General features: G+C 45.8%; 1 protein-coding gene across 3 annotated transcripts in view; it reads left to right on the top strand.

The window, feature by feature from the left end:
* Positions 1-15,807, top strand: part of Clybl (citramalyl-CoA lyase) — a 207,777-nt gene that overhangs the window by 111,381 nt on the left and 80,589 nt on the right. For all 3 annotated transcript variants that reach the window (XM_050150433.1, XM_050150432.1, XM_050150435.1), the window contains exon 2: positions 8,710-8,896. In XM_050150433.1, the coding sequence (XP_050006390.1) occupies positions 8,710-8,896 (187 nt within the window). The remainder of the gene's footprint in view (positions 1-8,709; positions 8,897-15,807) is intronic.

The following is a 15,807-nucleotide window of genomic DNA, read 5'->3' as shown; positions in this document are numbered from 1 at the left end:
TTTTATTAGCCACTGCAAAGGAAGATAGGATCAGTATTAGACAAGATGCAGGATAACATTACAGACTCCATTATCACATTCTGAATGGACACACACACACATGCACACACACACCCTTAACTGTTCTTAAAATTAGAGCAGGTTCCAGGAGACCTTGCCTTAGACAGAGATGGAGAAAGTGAGTTCCTGTAGTCTACTAAACACTGAAGACAAAACCAAGTCTCTTTATATTATAAAGATACCTCTTATTCACAACCATATGTTTCATTTTAATTTTCATCACACATAGCTCTGAATAATTATGAAGGAAGAAACAGCCTTAATCTTATTGTGGGTCCCACACAATCAAAGCCGTATCGCGTGATTTGAGATCTCAGCTTGTATTTGCGGCTTCCGTGTGTGTGTGTGTGTGTGTGTGTGTGTGTGTGTGTGTGTGTGTGTGGTGTGGTGTGGGTCTGGCAACTAGACTCAGGCTCTATTCTTTCTAAAAAGTTGTTCAGAGAGAGAGGGAGGCAGAGGGAGAGAGTGCACAGTATTATACCCTCCCAAAAATCTACAGGCCAGAATTCTCTAGGGACTGTGGCCAGCGAAGATATCAAAATTCAAAACTATGTAGCTTTTTGGCCTCCTTTTCATTGAGATTGACACTTGAAAGGAATTTTTGAGGGATCCGAAAGGAACCAGAGATTTCACTAACCAAGATCAGCTTCACAACAGTTATTATAATTTTTTTTAAGTGGAAGAACCATTTTCTCAATGGTTGCAGGACCATTTTCGTCCCTTTCTGGAGTGAAAAAGAATTCTGCCTTCATTATTTCTCTCTATCAAAGAAACCAGTCATGGGGAGGCATTAATTTGACACATGTAGCAGCCTTTGAACTCTGTAAAACTGTGACAGGATCAGTCTGGGCTGCCGTAGCTTAGTTGGCGGAGTGCTTGCTCGGTACTCGTGAAGACCCGGGTTCCATCTGAAGTGCTGTATATAAACAGGGCATGGCGGCACACAGCGTGGTCCAAGTGCTTGGAAGGCAGAGGCAGGAGGATTAGAAGTTTAAGGTCATCCTTGGCTGCCTATTGAGTTTGAGACCAACCAGAGTTGTCCTTTCTGGCTGGGAGTCCCTGTTGGTCAGAGGCTGCAGTCTACCATGGCCTGGCAGCTCTCTCCCAGCCCAGTAACATGGAGGACTGGCCCCACCCCTGGGCAGAGGGCTTCCTGTTCTCTGCCTAGCCTTACCTGGAGGATGTCTCTAGGCCAGGATGCCCATCGTATCTCTAGTGTGACCCTGCAGAAGCACAGATGTCCCTCTTTGCCCTCAGAGGCGCTACCAAGCTCCCCGATGTTGAGCCACTCTGGAAACGATCAATGCTTTAGCCTGGTCTCCATGGGATCCACTCAAGATCAGCGCAGTTGTATGGGGCTGTCCCTGTTCCTCCGGCTTGCCGCTTTTTCCAATCCATGCTCTCACCTGGACACCTAGAGCTTGGTGGCCACACCTGACGGACTCCCTGGGAGACCATGAGGTACTCTGAAAGGTCGCCATGATAGTGCAGCCCATAGCCCTTCCTTAAGGAGGGCTTGCCTATGGCAGGCTGTGTTTATTATCTTTGTGCTTGATACTGAATTTGAATAGCCCTGTGCGTGTGTTGGCAAGGGGCGTGGATGCATCAAGCAAGCCAAACAGATTTGGTACTGTTCTTTTTGAGATGTTACGTTGTCTAGGCGGGACTTCAGTTCCTGGGCTCCTGCCTCAGGCTCTTGTGTAGCTAGGACAGACAACAGGTTCTAGCCCCACACTCATCTCTACTATTAATATTGTTGTTATTAGGCAATAACTGAGATCGTACCCAGGACCTCACCCATGTTAGACCAACGCTCTACTACTGAGCTATGTAGCCCCAGCCCTCCAGCTCTTTAATTTTCTTATTTTTATGGTAAAATATACAGAGCATTAACAAACCATCCTATCTGTTTTTAGTTGTTCGGTGGTTTAAGAGTATTTCAAGTGTGCGGCTCTCGCCATTGTCCGTCCTCCATCTCCTGAACTCTAGTTTTCCTCAAGCAGAGACGCAACGCCCTTTAATGAACAGTTCACACCTTTCTTCCCCCTCCCCCGCCTTTCCGCTTTCTGGATTTTGGTTTGCTTTAGTGTGTGGTGTGTGTAGATGGTCTGTGTAGGTGTGGATGCATGTAAGTGTGTGGGGAGGATGTGTGCTGGGGTGTGGGGGTTATATTGTCCAGCGAATTGTGGTGTGGTGTGTGGGTGTGTGTGTGTGTGTTGAGATGGCTTTAATACAGAGCCCAGGCTGGCCTTGACCTGGTGATCCTCCAAAGGCCTGGGCTGCCCACATCTGCCTGTGAATCTCACTTCTCTAGCGGCCTCCTAGATCAGGACCACGTCCTCCTTTCCTCTCCTAGCTTCCTCCGTGCCTACAAAGGGCACGTTTAACTCTTGGCATGGTATTTCTCACCTCTCTCCTTTTGTGTAAGCAGAGACTCCTTGCATCAGGGTCCCTCACAGGGACTAGCTTTGCCCCTTTGTGTCCTTGTCGTCCGAGGAAGTGGCGCTTCAGATGCCACACCGTGGTTACTAAAGCCCGGTGTGAGAACTCATGCCTGTAATCTCCGCACGTAGAAGGGTGCACATGACTTTGAGGCCGGCCGGGACTACATAGTGAGACCACGCGTCACGTAAATGTGCTGCTGGTGGCTGTTGCGTCTTCCCTTCGCCCTACTTTCCCAGGGGCTTCCCTGACAGACCAGAGTAGAGCAGGGAAACACAGCCCTGCAGGTCCTGCGTGGCCCATGCCTCACCAGAGAGGCCTCCAGGCAGGGCCCGTGGGCCGTGCGTTAGAAGGGAACCCCATGTGGGCCTCCCACTGCCACCCTGTATGTGTCTGCTTTGGACACAAGACTTGCTTCATTTTGGCCCTAATGGAGCTTAGAGAGGTACTCTTTTGTTCCCGGGGAGGGGTTTATATTAGAAATATTTTCTCAGCTTTTCTGAACCAGTCACACGTTGATCTGCAGCTTATATACACATCTTGAGAAGGGCCTTGTCTGCCCGCAGGAGGACAGATAGCTGTCGTGTGGCTCTTCCATCCTTGGAACACTCCCCCTGGTCTGTGCACTGTTGCCATAGTAACCAAACAGCTTTTCAAAGGAGGCATGGAATCTCTCGTGGGCACTTGAGAACTTAGCGGAGTGAGAACATAAGCGAGGCCTCAATTATAGATGCTGGCGTAGATACCTGGCTATTAATAGCTTAAGCCAAGCGGAAATTAATAGGTGAGCTTTGCTGTCACTTGGAGGGTAGGAAAGACGCACCGACTGATGGGCTCTTACCGTCACTTAACACACAGATCCTTCAGTACCTTCGTCTATGGCCGGACAAGACGAGAACTCAGCTTTTTTTTGTTTCTCTTCAGTGCTAGGAATGGGACTGGAGCCTTGAATACACTAGGCAAATGTTCTACCCCCCCCCCGGGCTCCATGCCCACCCTTGGTTTTTATGTGTAGTATGTGTGTGGATGCATGTGCGTATGTGTTGCACAAACACGGAAGCTAGGAGACAACCTTGGATGCTGTTCTCAGGAATGCCTTCCGTCTCCTTGGAAACGGGTCCAGACCTGGAGCTCATCAAGTAGGCTACGCTGGATGGACAGTGATTCCCAGGAACTCTTTGGTCCCTGCTTCCCTAGCACTGGGGTGGCAAAGGTGTACCTCCAGGCATGGCATTTTGACATGCGCCCTGGAGGCTGAACTCAGCTTCTTGTGACTGTGAGATACGCACTCTATAGGCTGAGCTGTCTCCCCAGGCCCCCTCCACCCTATTTTTTTTTTTTATTACTATTTTGAGACAGTGCTTTGTTATATGACTCTGATTTGCCTGAAACTAACTATGCCGCATAGGCCAGCACCGAAGTGGCAATGTTCCTCCTTTTCCCTTTTAGGAGCTGGGATTAGAGGCACGTGCCTTCCCTTCATCTGTGGCTCCATTTGTGGAACAGAAGCCCTCATATCAGGGCAGCTTCGACACAGTGGGAAGTGCTAGTCCTAGCCTGCATGCACACTTAACTGTCCGTTAGAACCGTGAAGGGTCCTCAGGAAAAGCCGGAAGCCAGTCTCACCCTGCACCGATGATGTCAGTGTCTGTGCAGGAGACAGCCCGGAACTCCACTTCCCTGTCTGTAACTCTGGGAACTCCAGGGTGAAGGCAGATGCTTGACTTTGCCTCCAAAGGAATTCCAGAATGAGCCAGTATGAAGTAGAGTTGGGAGTTCCTCCAAAGGAGATTTATTTGGACAGGTTTGCTGGTTTTTGTTTTTGTTTTTAATTTTTTTAAAGACAGTGTTTTTCTATATAACAGCTCTGGCTGTCCTAACTCTGTAGGCCAGGCTGGCTTTGAAATCAGAGATCCGCCTGCCTCTGCCTTCCGAGTGCTGGGATTGATTGCCTCTGTTGTCATCACCACCCTTTTGTTTTGTTTTGTTTTTGGAGACAGAGCCTCACTTGTAGCTCTGGCTGGTCTGGAACTCTCCATGTAGACCGGGTTGCTTTGGGACTCACTGAAGTCTACCTCCCTCCTGTGTGCTAGGATTAAATGTGTGCTTCATCACGCTCAGCCCCTGAGTTGATGATTTTTGTTAAGTTGTTATTAAGACAGGGTCTTCGTGTAGCCCATCCAGGTTGGCTGAGCACGGACTGTGCTTGGGCTACAGGTGTGCACGGACATCCCTGATTGAATCTGAAAGTCTGTAAAAGCTCCCAGCCATAGTGGTTTTGTTGATTCTTAGGTTGAGAGCCCCCTACCCCTGGGACCTAGATACAGAAATTGGTAACCAGGTAAGGGGAGGGAGGAGAGCAGAAGATGAGTCAGGCCAGGAGGGGCCTCCCTTTGAAATGTCACCTCCAAAAAGGGTCGCTCAGTGGAGAGAACTCACCAAAGGCTCCCACATTATTTTCTTTTTCTTTTCTTTTCTTTTTAATATTTATTGTGTACAGCATTTCTTCCATGTGTGCCCGCAAGCCAGAAGGGGTGCCAGTTCTCATTACAGATGGTTGTGAGCCACCATGTAGTTGCCGGGAATTGAACTCAGGACCTCTGGAAGAGCAGGCAGTGCTCTTAACCTCTGAGCCATCTCTCCAGCCCCTCCCACATTATTTTCAACTCATGCTTTGCATAGTGCTTGGATACATTTACATGTTGACTGTGAAGAGGCCATAACTCCAAGCGTGGAAGATAAAGTAAGTTTGATCTTGTCACCTATTGCGGTTGTAGTCAGAGCAGTACTCAGGCTGAACACAGCTCAAATACAGGACAGATTTGGGAGGAGCCAGGGATGGGGGAGGAAGAAAGGGAGACTTGCAGGAACCTCTGTCCTCCGTGGAACCAAGACTGCTGTGTCCTGAGGCCCCTGGAGATCGCAGAGTCCACAATAGAACCTGAAACTCAGATCCCTCTGCATTTTTTATTTCAAACATGTCCTGCCCGTTCCTCCTCCCCCTCCCTGTCCCCATTGTATTCCAGCCTTGAGCCTTCCTGGTCCAGTTTCACAGGCCATTCTAGTGGACAGCCCTCTCTGGACCTGCTGTAGCTTTGGGGACACCTCTCTACCCACAAGGCTTAGTGTCCTGTAGCCTGGGGCCTTTCCATGCTGCAGCGACCTAGACCTGGTAAGGGCCACCGTGGGGCTGAGTGCAGTGTCTTCAGGACCTAGACCAGGATGCAGCCAGAGGTCCCTTCCGTACTTGCTGTACGCATCCTGATGTTTGCTTTTCCTTCAGCCTCTGTCAGTCAGGACATTAGGATAAATAGAATTTCAAATCATTTGGCTTTATGTTTTCTACTACGTTTTACTGCTGTTCTGAACTTTTGGAATGCTTTTGTTAGTTTGTCCTCAGCAGTTATAAAAGGAATGAGAAAAGAGTGTGGCGTCCTTTCTGACAAATGTTTAGGATAAGGGAAACCCGTGGAGGCAGAAAGTAATAGCCCCATTGCCTCTACAGTTCAGAGCCATCCCTAATCAGATTTCATGGAACTTCCTTCTAGGTGTTTCTCATTGGATATTTTACTAAGTTAAGATACAATGCATTTATAATGTTTTTTATCTTCTATTTAAAAACACCAGCCCAGGGGGCCAGAGAGACGGCTCAGGGGGTAAAGGGCTTGCTGAGTTTGATCTCCAGAACTGTCGATTGCGTTGGGTGGGTTACTCAGTCTAGGGGTTTGTAACCCACCCTGCAATCAGTTATTCCAGGGTCTCGGAGGGGCTCTACCTGGAAGGGAATGAGCTATGACAGAAGAAGGAGGCCAAGCAGATTTGTCAAAGCCTCCGTTTATTAGGGACGGATTACAGTTTATATATGGTAAGGAATGGGGGGCAGGGCAACTGGATCTCGCTGCGTGTCAATAGAACATAATTATGGGTGTGGGGTTCTCTGCAGACTCCCCAGGGTGATGGTTCGGGGAAATGGCTCGTGACACAGAACTACATAAAGGTAGAAGGAACGCCTGTGCCCTCCCACACTCACACACACAGAGATAATAAATAAATAATAACTTATAATGAAGATGTTTCTTCATTTAACATTAGATATATTGATAAATATTTTTCAGCTTTATTGACGCAAAATTGATGATACTGTAGATTGAAAGTGTACACCATAATGTTCTGATGTAGATAGGCATTATGCAATTACTCCTTAAATAATCGGCACATCCATTACCTCTCATAGCTAACGCATATTTGATGAGAATAATTAAAAAAATCCACTCTCTTAATAAGTTGGAAGTATATGATATATTGCTAGTATAGCCTTCAGGATTTATCCATCTTTTAGTCACAAGTTTGGACCCTGGACCAACAGCTTCGGACTTTCCTTGCCTTTCTTTGCCTCCTTCCCCCACAGTTGTGTTGAAAAGCACCTTAAATCATAGAGCTACCTTAAATCACAGAGCTACCTTAAATCACAGAGCTACCTTAAATCACAGTGCTACCTTAATTCTGAGATAAGAGGTGAACCTTGTTTGTGTGTGGTGGGGCATGGAGGTCAGGGCCTTCTTGGGTGCTCTCTGCTTTATTTTTTGAGAGGTGGTCTCTTACTGAACTTGAAGCTCACAGATTTGACTAGATTAGCTGGCTAGCAAGTTCTAGGGATGCTTCTGTCTTTGCCACTCTAGTGCTAGAATTATGGGGAGGCATCATTGCAGAGTCTTGCAGCTTTAAATATTTTGGAATTGTTTCTGTTTTGAGGTGTGTGTGTGTGTGTGTGTGTGTGTGTGTGTGTGTGTGTGTCCTAGGCTGGATTAAACTCAAGACCTCCCTGTCTTGGTTGCCATTTGCTTCCTCTTCTCTCCGCTTCTCCCCCACCCCTCTTTCAATCTCTAAGCCTAACTGGCCTCTTATGTAGCCATATGTGATCAGTTCCAGATGATATCACCTCCTAGGTGGTAGGATTGCAGGGGTAAACTACCATGTCTTGTTCATGCATTGTTGGGAACCAGTCTAAGTAAACACTGAACTGCATCTGTAACCCGGATTCAGTCTCTTGAATACTGGGGTTCTGGGCATGACCGCTGTGCTGAGCCCTGGAATCCTGGAATCCACTGAAGGCCTCAAGTGGGCTTCTCAGTCATGTCTTAGCTGTGTATATGTTTGTAATGCTCTGCACACTGCCTGATGGACTCAGGGTAGACCATAACAGGGCCATGTTCTCCTAATATTAGGGTCTGTGTTTTGATCCTTTGTTCTAGAACAAGGGCTTGCCAAGGAAAAACAAAACAACAGCAAAATCCTCAGAGTATGATAGTTGTACCTAATGGTACTGCCATCAGGAATTTTTCAGGACTGGCTTCTACTGGCTTGCTTTTTCTTCACACAGGGCCTTATTTTCCTGTTTCTTTGTACGGTTTCTTATTCTTAATATTAAAAACCGAGTATGTGAATCTAAACATACAGTAAGTATGTGACTCAGATTCCCCAGGGTTTGCCCTGAGTTTGAGGTCAGCCTGGGCACCACAGTGATGAGCCAAGGCTGTTTAACAAGACCCACCTCAAAAAGCCAAAAAATTAGGTGGGGGCGTTGGCACACACCTTTAATCCCTGCGCTCACTTCTGAGGCAGAGGCAGGTGAATCTTTGTGAGTTCAAAGCCAGCCTGAGCTATGTAGTGAGTTTTAGGATAGCCAGAGCTACATAGTGGGACTTTGTCTTGAAAACAAACAAAAAAGCCAAAATAGGGAAGGAGAAATGGCGCATACAGCTCCTGCAGAGGCCTGAATTCAGTTCCTAGCATCAACTCTGGTGGCTCACAGCCTCTTTCAGCTTCAGGGGACCCCAAAGACCTCTTTTGGCCGCCTCAGGCACCAGTATTACTTATATGCATACATGTTACCCCCTTCTACCACCATATACACATAATTTTAAATTTTAAATATTTTTAAAAAACCAAAATGAATAAATGGATAAGTGAAGAGTTCATTCACAAATCTATTTATTTTTTAAAATTTAGCTTTATTTTATGTGCATTGATGTTAGATCCCCTGGAGCTGGACTTACAGGCAGCTGTGTGCTGCTATGTAGGTGCTGGGAATTGAACCCGGGATCTCTGGAAGAGCAGCCAGTGCTCTTAGCCACTGAGCCTTCTCTCCAGCACCCATATAAAGTGCAGAATTCCATTTTGAACTAAGCCTAGAAACTTCTCTTTCAGGAAGGCATCCACCGTGGCCAATATCTGCAGGCCTGGGTATAGCTCCTTGTCCAGTCACAAGTATATCCCTCGAAGGGCAGTGCTGTATGTGCCTGGGAATGACGAGAAGAAAATTAAGAAGATTCCATCCCTGAAAGTAGATTGTGCGGTGCTGGACTGCGAGGATGGAGTGGCCGAAAACAAGAAGGTACTGGCCTGGTTTTCCGATGGAGGGAGGGATGATGGGCTAGAATTCGGGGCTCTTGAACTAGCATCATTCGCTATTGACAAAGTGTCAACCTCAGCCTTCCCTGATGGTTCTGGCTCTCTCTTACATGTCTTATCTGAAAGGAGGGGCACATTCGTCAAAATATATCTTGAAACCTTGACATTTAGTATCTGTGACTGGTGTGCGTATAAATAGAGAGGTAATCTATTTTGCTCTGTGATATTGGTTGACCTATGTAAATTAGATGTTTCTAGAATCATGGTAAAAGATTCTCAAACCAACTGAATATGATGAAGAAATTTATTTCTTACTTTTTAAAAAATTATTTTATTTATTAATTTATTTAGAGATAGAATCTCTCTGTACAGTCCTGACTGTTCTGGAACTTGCTCTGTAAACCAGACTGCTCCCAAACTCAGAAATCTACTTGCCTTTGCCTCCTGAGGATCAAAGGTGTAACACCGCTTGGCTTAGGAGTTTTCTTTCTTTCTTTCTTTCTTTCTTTCTTTCTTTCTTTCTTTTCTTTTCTTTTCTTTTCTTTTCTTTTCTTTTCTTTCTTTCTCTCTTTTTTCCTTCCTTCCTTCCTTTTCTTTTTTTTTTTTTTAAAAAGATTTATTTATTATGTATACAGTGTTCTGCTTGCCTGAATGTATCCCTGCCTGCCAGAAGAAGGCACCAGATCTCATTATAGATGGCTGTGAGTCACCATGTGGTTGGTGGGAATTGAACTCAGGACCTCTGAAAGAGCACCCAGTGCTCTTAACCTCTAAGCCATCTCTCCAGCCCTTTATATTGAATTTTGGTCTTAGGTTGTCTGAGACAGATGGCCAAGAACACATAAGGAGGTTTTCCACTGACAAGTGATTATTTCTCCTAATTACTTAAGGAGATGCTCACAGAATTCAGAGCTGCTTGTGGCTTCTGGCCTGACTAGTCTATAACAGGTAGATGGGGGTGTTTCTGATCTTCCCTCATTAAAAAAAAAACAAACTGGTTTTAATTTTAATACTTATAAGACAGGCTTTAACTATTTCCCAAGCTGACTTCAAACTTGCAATCCTTCTGCCTCAGCCCCGCAAGCCCTGGGATTACAAGAATTGCAACACCAGACCAGGCAGAGAGGTTTCTTACTTGGTAGTTGAACAGTAGATACTTTTGGTTTGTTTATTTTTATTTTTTTTAAATATGTGTTTTGCCTGCATGTTTGTCTGCACCATGTGCATGCAGTATCCACAGAGACCAGAAGAGGGCATGAGATCTTTCGGAATTTATTAGCCACTGTGTGGGTGCTGAGAACTTAACCCAGGACCTCTGGAAGTGAAGTCAGTGCTCTGAACTGCTGAGCCACCTCTCCAGCTGAACTTTCTATTTATTTATTTTGAGACAGGGTTTTTCTATGTTGCCCTGGCTGTCCTGGAACCCACTCTGTAGACCAGGCTGGCCTCAGAAATCTACCTGCCTCTGCTTCCCAAATCCTGGGATTAAAGGCCTGTGCCACCACAGCCAGTTTATTTTCAAGATTTTAAGTAATGAACATGCATTTGTTTGATAATTAGGTAGAATATGTAAATCTGTATAATAATAATAATTTATGTATGCATGCAAATGCTTTGGTTAAAAACATGCTTTCCCCACCCTTTGTTTACCCACTGAGTCCCTAGGCCATCTGGACTCCTGCTGTCTGGGTAGCTTCTTACTCCCCATGATCTGAAGGAGCCTGTCTGAACTGTTCTGCTTTCCAGAATAATTACTTTCCTTGGAGAGTCTACAAACAAATATTTGCCTTAATTAAAAAAAAGAGTTAATTTCCCATATCTTCTTAATGATGAATCCAAACTTCCCAAGTCTTTAGAAAAAGATTAGGATAAACATGTAGAATCTAAAGCGTCTACTCAATGTCTTTGGTGTATAATTAATACAATTAATCTTTCTCCTAGAGATTCAAGTAAATAGTCTAGACTCTTTTTTTTTTTTTTAAAGACTATAATGTGATTCCAGTATACTCCTCCCAAAACTCGCGTAGTGTGCGCTCAGATTAGATACCAGGTTGTAATTCCAGTCCTGTGTAACCTCAGGCAATTCTCTGTACTTCTTTGCCTCAATTTCTTATCTAACCCACGGAGATGACAATATCTCCTTTTGTCAGGGCTGGGGATTATTATGGGAGAAAAGCAGATAAAGTACCTGCAAGTAGCTTGATTTCCTACAGGAAATGGGTCAGATAAGGCCTGTAGCAATTGCGATAGGGGAGGGATGTTTCAGCAGAGCAGCCCAGTAGCCCCTGGAAGCCTGGATAAAGTTCCAATTATATTTCTTCTCCAGTCTTGAGGCTGTCCTCTGAGACCTGCCTGAGGATCTTTTCTGTTCCTCTCAGGAAAGAATGTCTCCTTCCTGCCTTACATCTGCTTGTGTATCTGTGCGCTCAGCCATTGTTTGCCTAGATAGCAACAGCTGAGCTACCAGTTACAACTTGAGCAAGCTACAGTTGCCATCTTGACTCCCATGTTCATTCAGGGTGCGTTTATATTTTTTTGTATAAACGTGTGCATGCGTGTGTGTGTGTGTGTGTGTGTGTGATGTGATGTGATGTGATGTGTGGGTATATTTGCTATTTGAGACAAGATCTCACTATGTAGCCCTGGGTGTCCTGGAAGTTATACTGGCCAGGCTGGCCTCAAACTCACAGACCCATGCTGGGGTTGAAGGCTTGTGCTTTTATGCCCAGCTTCATGCATACTTGCTTGTGCACATGTGTGTTGATACCAGACATCAAACCTTGAGTGTCCTTCCTTAGGTACGCTCCTCTTGTTTTTCTGAGACAGTTTCTTTGCTAGCAAACAAAGAGAGGCTGGATGGTAAGGGAGTCACAGGGATCTGCCTATCTCTGTCTCCTTGTAGGACTCAACAAAGGCCTGAGTCTCTGTAGTTTACCCTGAGGCAATACCTGGTTCCAAGAAAGATCACAAACTGAGACTACCTAGGCACCACCCAGGAACAGGTCATCCAAAGGAAATTCCGCACGTTCCAATCATTGTAGACAGGATCACCTGCAAGCACACACCCATCGCTTTTCACCAGGACACCCTTAGACAAATGTCAGCCAGTTGGTATCCTGAACCTTAGAAATCCCTCACCCCTACCTTTGCTAATATAAAAACCCAACCCCAACTGAGCTCGAGGGTTCTCTGATCTTGCCGTGTTAGACACACAGAGGGTCCGAGTTCTCGAATTTGTGTAAGAATCTTTGCTTTTACATACAGGACTTGGTCTCCTAGTTGGTTTGGTTTTGGGGGGGGCTCCGTGATCTGGGTGTAACATCCTCAGTGCCGGGATTACAAACCTGTCACCACACTCTGCTTTTCACAAAAGTGCTGGTGAAAGGGTTTGCAACCAAAGAGTATCTTTGAGATGTGGGCCAAGAGATACTGAAAAAAAAAAATCACATCCCACAACAGACCTCATCCAAGAGATTTATTGGGGAGTGGGAGGGGTGCAAAATGGCTTCCTCTGAGCAGGATAGAGACGGCTAAAGACCAGGTCGTCATGGCAGGCTGTATTGGGGTATGGAGCGTGCACAGAGGGGAACACAGCTAAGGAGAAGGTGGAAAGTGTGGTATTGGCCTTTAATGATGGTGGGGCTGTTGTGGCTGAGTCACTGAAGGCAGGGTGAAGGTGGATATGGGTGTGGGGGGGGAGGAGCACTGACTCTGGAATGTGGGTGGTTCTTAGTCGGCTGACAGCTGGGGTTTACAACCAGGTCCTTATGCTTGTAGGTGACTGAGAAAACACCTGGTGGTGTCTTTATTTGGACACTCCCTTCTCTCAATACAGTTGAATAGTGCATTGATTGCTAGCTGTAGGGTTTCACATGTGGAGTTTAAGAGTAAACTAGAGCTCCCTTTAAAAAGCCACAGAAACCCAAGTCGGTGGTGGTGCAAACCTTTAATACCAGGAGGCAGAGGCAAGTGGATCTCTTGAGTTGGAGGCCAGCCTAGTCTACAGTGTGAGTTCCAGGATGACTTGGGCTACACACAGAGGAACGCTGTCTTGAAAAAAATCAGAAAACAAAAGAAAAAAAAACCATAGAAAGGCCTGGTAAGCCAGCACAGGTTTGGATATTGCTTGTTTTGTTGTTAAAATTCTTTCTAGATGTGATGGTTGACCGGACTAGAGCCAGTTTGGAAATGAGTTTCTGGGGCTGACTGTGGAGGGTCATGGTGAGTGTGGAAGCCTCACCCACCGTGGGTGTAACTGACCGGGATCCTGGACGCCATAAAAAGTAGAAAGTGAGTGGAGCATTCCTATATCGTCCATTGCTGCTGTGACTGCCGTGTCCGCCCATTTTAGCGCCCCGTTACCTTGTTCCCCACTGATGGCGTGTACCTCAACTTTCCTTCCGTATCTGTTGTCAACCTGCTTTGTCACAGACACAGCAAAAGCACAAAAGGAGTTTTAGCTCCGTCTCGTGCAGGGCACTTCACTGCTAGCGTCTCAGGGCTGCTTTGGATTCTGGTTCCATCATCTGACACTCAAATCATCTACGCGTTTGACAAGCGAGCCTTATGAAGATCTGACAAGTTTGCTGTGGAGCTGTTAAAGAGGTTAGAGCCAAGTGCTGCACAAGCCGTCCCCGGGAGCCTCTGTTTGAGTTTGTTTAACCAATATTTAAGCGGTGCTGATACCAGACACTGTCAATTACACGACAGCTCAGAGAGGCGCCGCACTCACATTCCTGTTACAGACAGGGAAACTGAGGCATCCTCTGGGCCGTGCTCATGATTTATCCCGGGGATATTGTTATCCAGACATCTGAATCCAAAAACCCAGTCTCTTCATGAAGCTGTTAGATTTTTGTCAAATCCGTTATCAGAAAGGTACATTCCCGATAGACCTCGCTAAACATACTCTTACTGTGTACTTCTCCGTCACCCCCAAACTGAAGGCAGGTGGATAAGACTTGGATTTTGTTTGTTTATCTAGCAGTGTTAGAATCAAATCTAGGGCTTCATACGTGCAAGGCTTTCTGCCAACTGTATTTTTCTGCCTTGTTTTTCCCCCCTCTCTGTCTCTGTCTCTCTTTCTCTTTCTCTCTCAGGCAAGCAAGCAAAGTTCCTGCTGCAGGGTGAGACACTTGTTTTGAGTTGGAATATCACTATGTAGCCTCAATGGCTTGGAACTGTATGGAGACCAGGCTAGGCTCCAACTCACAGAGGTCTGCATGTTCTGTCTACATCCTGAATGTTGGGATTTAAGGAGTGTGCCACCACTGAATCTGAAGTTATTTCTTAATCATTTTTCTTATTTGAATATTTTTCTTCTTGGTGGAATGAATAGAGTTTATTTCTAGGTAGGATTTTATGTAGCCCCTGGTTAGTCTGATAATAATCTTAAACTCCTGACCCTGCTGCTATCCCTACAGACGTGTGCCTCCATGTACAGCTGAGCTCCCATTTTTAGTGAATTTATTTCTAAGAAAATCTGTATTAAAGCTTTATTTCTGATGATCTGGTTACAGTTTTGCCATGCTGAACTATGATATAATTCATCTTCTTGAGCATTATTGACATGTAAACATATCATTTTGCATCTCATTTATTTATTCGTTTTGCTAGTCGGCTAACTACTTCACTTGCCTGGTTCTCCACCAGAGTGTACTGATCCTGAAAACAATAGGAGTTTCCAGAGATAAGCATTTGAGTGTGGACTGCCTCCCAGCAGACCCTAATCCTGCCCTGCTAATCCAATTTGTGCTTAAGTAGCTCCTTCACTTCAAGAATGGTGCTACCAGGGGGCTGGAGAGATGGCTCAGTGGTTAAGAGCATTGTCTGCTCTTCCAGAGGTCCTGAGTTCAATTCCCAGCAACCACATGGTGGCTCATAACCATCTGTAAAGAGGTCTGGTGCCCATTTCTGGCCTGCAGACACACACACACACAGACAGAATACTGTATACATAATAAATAAATAAATATTAAAAAAAAAAAAGAATGGTGCTACCAGTCCAGGCTCACTCACCTTTTCAAGTGTGGGTGATGGAAAAGCCCTCGCTCTGGCTCCGTCTCCCTCTCTCCTTACTGCGGAAGGAAATACAGGGATGTCTAAGCCACTGTTTGACAGCTGCAGTACCAAGTACCAGTGAACAGAACTCTGGGCAATCGTCACGGCACTGTGAGGCTGAGAAGGCTTGAGCGGTTGAGGACTAGAGTCACAACACCGAGTTACTGTTCACTAAGCAGTGATTTTTCAATCAGTCATTTAGATTTATTTAGTATTTACATTTAGTTATTTAAATGTATGAAAATTTTCAACCAGATCACGTGGTTATGTGATCCCTGTCTTGGAGGAGTGATACAGGCAAAGATTAAATAGTTGTCATCCAAAATTCCCGTCTACAGGAACAAGGTCAGAGAGAGAGAGAGAGAGAGAGAGGGGGGGGGGGGTGGAATGGAGCCTCCAGGATCATGGCAGGGCTGAGCTGGAGGCTCCAACTGAATGGTCTCCGCCTTGAAAAGCAAGTGTGGTGATACAGTCCAATATTAGTCAGTTCTGCCTTCTAATCACCTATTAGGACTTCAGCAGCCCTGGGAAAACACATCACGAGGCTACTGTTTCAGGTTTTTGTGTGTCTGTCTGGGGTAACAGGGCACCCTGGAGGCCTAAAGCAGGTTGGACATTAAGAGGTCAGGAACTGTGAGACAACACTTCGTATCTGTGTACCCATACCGAATTCTTCAGAGTTCCTCTTTCCCAAACAGGAATTTCCACAGAGGTTCCTCCAATACCCTGACCCGGTGGGTAGCCTCAGAGTCAACCCATTTGCCAATGTGAATTGCTTGTTGTGAGCTATCCCGTGTCAGCCAAGGTCGCACTGGCTTTTGGTTCCTGCCATGG

Source organism: Alexandromys fortis, unplaced genomic scaffold (genome assembly GCF_014885135.2).
Source record: "Alexandromys fortis isolate MF-2015 unplaced genomic scaffold, M_Fortis_MF-2015_v1.1 scaffold_66, whole genome shotgun sequence".
NCBI classification, from domain to species: Eukaryota; Metazoa; Chordata; class Mammalia; order Rodentia; family Cricetidae; genus Alexandromys; species Alexandromys fortis.
Note: the sequence above shows the minus strand (reverse complement) of the source record. Positions and strands in the feature narration are given on the sequence as shown.